The sequence below is a fragment of the Pelobates fuscus genome, chromosome 1 (assembly GCF_036172605.1).
Source record: "Pelobates fuscus isolate aPelFus1 chromosome 1, aPelFus1.pri, whole genome shotgun sequence".
Taxonomy (NCBI): domain Eukaryota; kingdom Metazoa; phylum Chordata; class Amphibia; order Anura; family Pelobatidae; genus Pelobates; species Pelobates fuscus.
Window position 1 is genome coordinate 329,677,208 of NC_086317.1, and position 7,058 is coordinate 329,684,265.

Genomic DNA, 7,058 nt, shown 5'->3' on the forward strand with positions numbered 1-7,058 from the left:
AGTTTTTCCAGACAGCCTTGTTTAATATTGATTGCTGACTCCCATTGTTTGAAAACAACTACCTGAAAGGGTAATTGCTTTGTCAAAGATCAGTTGCCAGATAGTTAATTCTTTATATCCTGCAGAGAATAATTTTGCAGCAAATGTAAGATGGCAGCTTGGGCTATTTTAATTCTGTATCCTCTGTTTCATTTGCCTAGGTTCTAGCACACAAGGAAAAAATGCTGGACATTCAAGCATCTTAGGATCCGAGGTGGCCTTATTTTCTGGAATTGCTTCAGGAAGCATCATCTTCATTGTCATCATCATCACGCTGGTGGTGCTTTTGTTGAAATATAGAAGACGACACAGGAAGCATTCACCTCAGCACACAACCACTTTGTCACTTAGTACATTAGCCACACCAAAGCGTAGTGGCAACAATAATGGTTCAGAACCAAGTGACATTATCATCCCTCTAAGGACTGCAGACAGCGTATTCTGCCCTCATTATGAAAAAGTCAGTGGAGATTATGGACATCCTGTTTACATTGTTCAGGAGATGCCACCTCAGAGTCCAGCAAATATTTACTACAAAGTTTGAAGAACAAATGTGGTACCTTATGACATGTAGAGGACACTAAAGGTCCATTGCTTTCTGATGGTTTTTTTTGGTGATTCTTTATGCATTAAAGTGGACTTGCATAAGGAAGAGGCACAAGAGAAAACCCTTCTTCAGAGAGAGTCTCCATGAGTTGGATAGCTTATGGAATCTGTTTCCTGTAGGTAGGAAAAAAAATATTCACTGCAAGCTGGAAGACTTTATAAAAGATGCCCATTCTGATAGCTATACCCTGGTCATGTTCACCTTCCTTTAAGCCATGATCTCAAGACGTTCAAACATATACATTAAAGCCAGGTTACCATGGAGCAATTCAAGGACCTTAGTCATTTTTAGGTAAATTAAAGATGCTTTAGGATATTTATCTGGAAAGGCAATCTATTCACATGAAATCTCAGCTTTCTCAGTGCATACTGGAATTGTCACAGAGGCCTGTTCTTCTAAGACTTTAAAGATGTTTTATTGCTGTTAGTCAATCACTGATTCATTTTCACCTGTTGTCTTGATTTCATTACCATTCTGTAAATCATATTCCTTTTCACTCCACCTCCTTTATCATTAATGGAACATTAATCTTTGCAGTCTCTGCTCCATCCATTCCTTCTGCAGTCACACTTGAATGGGTAATATATTATGGAAATTGTGTTTGCTAATACAGAGCCTTCCAGCAAGAACTTAGACTGGCAGCACGGCAAGGAGTCCACAGTATAAACTGCAGAATGCAGTCCAATGATGCTGTCTCTAGACTTAAGCTTAAGACAGTATCTTATAGGCAGAAGAGCACTTTGGTATCTCTGTTGCGAGTGACGAGAGATAGAACCAGTGGAACTATGCTAAACAAAAGAATTTACATCCAACAGCAGAACGCAGCGATCCGTAGTACCTTCACTACAGTAGAACAAAGAAGTATTGTTAGACAAATGAATAAGCAGATAGAGAAGGACAAAAGTAAGTTGTCAATGTTGTGTTGAGGAGATACTGGCAATAAACATAAGGAAGTTCTATGAAACTCCTAGTCTGTTGTGTATTAATTTATTGACAGGCTCAGGTGCTATCTTGACCATATTAATCCTCAGATAGGGAAAGCTTTCATGATAATAGCAGAAAGCCAAATCCGACCTATGGGTTTAAGAACCGATGGTCAAAGAGCAGATGTTTATTCCATGTTTTTTTTTTTTTTTTTTTTAATAATCATTTTAGTTACTAGATAAAAAGAGATTTTTAATTTTTTTTTTTTTTTTTACTATTTGTTTGGAGAACCATCTTATCTGACATAAGGAGTGTTTGGACACCATTGCTTTGTGGTAAAGATATCCCAGTGGACTGCAACATTTTTTTTTTTTTTGCAGTGGCTAACATGGCAATTCACTGGTGCTCTGTTTTAAAGAAAAGCACATATAAGTCATAGGAATAAAATAAATTATTAATATGGAGAGCAGGAAACAAGTAAAAAAAATTGCAAAAAAAAATAAAAAATTATTTAATAGGTGTATAGCACACGGGGGATATAGTAAAAAGATTTTACTAATATATAATTTAAAATTGCACAGCCTGCCCCTCCAGAAGATGTGAAATCCATTATACAGCAGTTAAATAGTCCTTTGCAGAGCCGAATGAATTTGACCCTGCTTCTGGGGGAGAAATAAAACATTTCCAAAAATAACAGTGAGAAAATGTAGGAACAACAAAGCCCTTGAAAGGCGTCTTGCACAAGAGCAGACTAGGAAGTTCAAACCCAAAAAAGCAGGAAATCAGTGTTACTGCATCATGGATTTAACAATGACAAGAAGATGCTCTGCAAATTGTTTTCTGCATTATAATTTCCTTTTGCCTTAATGCAACAATGCTATGAGAATTCAGGAGGTTACAGAGCGCAATATCTTTTCTTTCTCTCTTTCTTCCTCTCCCTCTTTTCTCTTTCTCTCCCTCTTTTCTCCTACATTTATGTGCTATGCAAAACAGATATCATCAACACAGTCCTGTTTCTATGGTAACACTTTGCTCTCTGAATCGGAAAGAAAAAAATTAGCAGCATTTTGAGGTTCTTGCATCTCTAAGGAGCACCTGCAAATATAAATTGTCACAGGAAAGGTTGCTCTCTATTTTCCTGAACCTTAAAATGATGTTGACATGAATGCATAGTTGTAAGGCCAGTTCCAGGGTGTAAGGCAAGTCTTTCGTAGCTTGTACAACACCCACATTATGTACTTTGGCATTTCTTTATGTTCCGTGAAGATTTTTTATTGGGGGGGGGGGGGGGGGGAGGGAGGGGAGAGGGGAAATATAGATGTTTTTTGTTTCTCCCAACAAAAGAAAGAAAGATAATTGGAAATGATTAACCCATTCTGTACCTCAGACCTAAAATGGCTTCTGTATTGCGGAAAAGGTGCACACATATTTGTGTTTTTTTGTAATTTTTTTAATTTTTTTTTTTTCGCATTGGTTGGCAATGTCATTTTGTATTAAGCTGTGAAATCAGTTCCATTGATAAAACAAAGCAACCTGCAAGCAGTGTCAAACCTTTTACTTTCTGTCTGTTTTATGTGTGACGCTGAATGACAATCTTCAAACTGTTCCCTTTTATTTAGAAGCTGGTTCAGGTTTGGAACGTTTTTTGTAAATGCCTTGCTTGTGAGATCATCTGATCCTTAGTCATCTGACTTAAGAATTTGCACCATTACGTCAAAGTGAAGATGCTGTAAATATATTGAGAACTGTGTCTGGATTTGGGGTGTGTCCGTAGCCTTATTCAGCTTTTTAAATATTAATATTGAGAAAAATTACACATGGGAAAAAAGACCGAAAATGGATTTTCTTAACCAGATTGTGTATATAGAGCAATGTTGGATTTTTTTACAAAGTCTAAGCAAAATGTTTTGTATAAAATTGAATTTTTGCAATGTATTTAGCTACCGCTTGTTTAAAGGCAGTGTCACTTCCCTTTGCACTGTAATGAGGAAGAAAAAGTTAAAAGGTTGCCAAATTGCTGCATATATGTGCCGTAATTGTGTACCATGAATATTTATTTAAAATAATTTTTGTCCGATTTTGTAAGTAACACAGTATTATGCCTGAGTTTATAAATATTTGTTTCCTTTTTTTTAAAAAAAAAAATAGCCTTTCCTAGGTTTACAATTTTTGCTTTCGTTTCACATTGTATTTAGTCCTCCTTCCTGTTCCCGCCGAGACAACAATGCTCTGAAATTTCACATTCCACGTCTGTTTGAAACTGAATTTGTTCTTAAAAAATAAAATATTTTTTCCTATGGAATTTCTGTATTTTTTTTTGTTTGTTATTATGATGATAATAGTAGATAATGATCATAGGTGTGTGTTAGTGGTGAGACAAATGTGCACTGGAACATTGATGGCTGACCCTGTAGCACACCCTGACGTCAATGGGGATTTCTATTTGCATTTTTAAATAATTTTTAAGTAAATTTTAGAGAAGAAAAAACCCAAAAGCTTGATGGATTAAATGAAATATTCTTCATAGTTTACTATTCAAAAATGTTTGTCATTTATAAAATAAAAACTGGATGCACACCCTAATATGCTGCATGCAATTGTGTGAATATTATAACCAGAAAGGGTGCATTTAGCATACTCTCGTGTTAAAGTATTTCTTTAATATTTTGTAGCTAACTTTTTATTACTAGTCAGACTGCATGACTGCAGAATATAAGGATATTTTGGTCTACACTTTTGATATTAAACATATTAAAATAGGAGAGCATAATAGATGGATAGATAGTGAAGTCCTGTAATAATCTTCAACCAATCACAACTGATCTTATAAGGACCCTAACGTAAACAAGTAAAATGTCCCGTGGCCCCCCCTGTGGTAATCAAATGGTTAATTTAAAAAAAACACAAAAAAAACCATTTACCCATTGAAGCTGGCTGCCTCCTTCAATGTCATTGATAGTGATAGGGAACCTAATGCACATGCACAGTACATAAAAACATTGCAGTTTCTCTAAAAGAGAGACGGTGCACCCAGACCACTTCAAAGAGATTAAGTGGTCTGGTGCCTATAGTGTCCCCTTAAGCTGTTGTGTTACTGTTGTTTAAAGGGTTTGTCCCTGCAGTCTCAGCAATTTAAAGTGGAACTGTCACTGTGAGCCAGGGGAAATAAGGTAAATAACTGTAAAAGCACGCTAACATTAGGAATACGTGTTTGTAATCCTAACAGGGTTCATTTAATACTCAACAGGTTAAGTGACTTGAATGAAAGTGCATATAGGTTTCTTTGTGTGATTGACAATGGTGAAATATGGTTATTTATACATAATATATAGGTCTTTTCACTAAAACATGAGCTGTGGTGAGGTGACAACTGACAAAATTAAGATGAACTGGGTAAAATCTTTAAATCGGCAGACCATTAGCCTAATTGTTTAAATATTTGTATTTTTAGTAAATGTCTATCACTCCACTAATGAAATCTTTGCTTCCATTACCGATTTGAAAATTTGGCTTGTCAAACATATGTATAAACAAAGTATATTTGAAGTGGTGTTACACCATGAAAATCAAGATGATCTGATACGCCAAGCTGGTGTTGACTCCAGTTTTTAATGTTTTCTTTAGATAATGCATTCCAAATGTGCAAAGTAAATAATGAAAACATGTTGTCCAGCTCTTGGCAGCGGTTCCATTAGATAAAATAAATGAAACATTGCCTAAGCTGATATGAGCCATGGATCGGGATCCTTCACAGTAAGCTGTAAAGGAGTCTGATAGCGTAGATGGGTTCTTGTGAGTGCTTGGATCAGCATTAACTAAAGTTCTAAATTAAAGTAGGTCAGGTATATTCATACGCACAGCTGCATTATGGCCACATAATGACTGGCAACACAGGGCCCTTAATCACAGAATAAAAATGTGACCGCTAAAGTAAAGTGGAAGATAAGCAGGATAACCTTTAAAGGAAAATGTTAATTAAAATACTGCTCTAGATTACTCCCTCGCCCTTAAATAAAAAAATATTAGAATTGCCATAAAAACTACTTGGCTACTAATGACTTTTGTGCAATCACATACTCTCCAGATGCATTGGACACATACCGAACATTCACCACTATCTGGTAATCCACTGCTTCTTTCTGAGTGTCTGGTGTCAGCAATGTAAATATAGATTGTCTGAAGCCCCAAGTCAAAAATCGGGACATTTGGAATTGACAATATACAATTAATCATTCATATTTTTTTTTGTAACATCAATGGTGACTGCATGTGAGCCTAGAAGGTTTAGTTGGCTGTGTGGGCTACACTAACAGCACTGGATGTCGTCCTGTTAAGGCATTTATACGTAAAGAACAGGAGCTACAGCACAACTACATATGTTCATGAAGTTTCATCTGGTGCTCTTGTAAAACATAGCAACAACTTAAAAGCAACATATATATCTATTCACTGAGAATATTGCTATGATTGAAAGTTATCCTTCCTTTTAAAACCCTGAGCAGTGCTGACATAGAGACCACATCTGTTATTTTAGTCAAAAACAAGCAGCAGCCACGTCATATATTAATATTAATAAAAAAAAATACAAAAGATTTTACGTTGAAATCCATTTTTTACATTCGAAAATCTCTGCCTTGCATTATTTAAAGGGACTCTAAATAATATAACCACAGCAAAAAATAGGCTACACTGAACTGGTATTTCAGCTCGATCCCCTATTGACTGAAGTAATATCCTTCTATAGCATTCTATCCAACTCCCGAGTCCATAAAATCGTGATGCCGGCGTGAGGGCAGAGGACCAATGACATGATTGCATCGATGGCCTTGCCCCAAAGGACAGATGCGCCCAGAATGGGGGTGGATCTGCCTTTTTACTGGCAGATCAGCCTGGTGTGCATTAACACCAAACAGCCTGTCTATCATGCAAGGCCAGTCCCCTGAAGGCAGACCCTGCAGGGAGCACTGTTTCAGTGCTCTGTGCAGAGTTATAGTGCCCAAAACATAGCACAAGCCAATCTCATAATGCACGCATGCTGTGCTTGTTGGGGACAGTTCCCTTATGTTCACAAAAGTTTCCTGGTGTTCCCAAAAAACCAAGTCCTGAAAATCGTGACTGTCCCTCCAGTCGGAATTCCAATCGGAATGTTTGGGAGGCATGTCTATGTGACCTCTCCACCAACATGACTTCCAGTCCATGTTTTAAATGTAATCATAATCTCTCACAGAGCTTGGCGATTATGCCTTCTTAATAAATCATGACATTCTGTGATTAGTATTTCTAAAAATGTATTTCATTTTACTGTAAGATGTAGCCAAGGAGCCTGATCATATTTTGTGTATGGTAAGGATCCTCATGATGTTAAGAACCTACATCAACCTGTCAGAAATGATGTAAGTACCGTTACTGAAGAATACACGATTAACACTAATCTGACTTAAAATAGTATGCCAGGAGTTACTTGGTGTAAAGCACACAGCTTCAAGAA

At 36.6% G+C, this 7,058-nt stretch overlaps 1 protein-coding gene across 1 annotated transcript in view; it reads left to right on the plus strand.

Annotated features, from left to right (window-relative positions):
• EFNB2 (ephrin B2) overlaps positions 1-2,856 on the plus strand; it is a 43,181-nt gene extending 40,325 nt beyond the window's left edge. The window contains exon 5 of the mRNA XM_063459945.1: positions 201-2,856. Coding sequence (XP_063316015.1) covers positions 201-583 — 383 coding nt within the window. The 3' untranslated portion in view covers positions 584-2,856. The remainder of the gene's footprint in view (positions 1-200) is intronic.
• Positions 2,857-7,058: the final 4,202 nt, after the last annotated feature.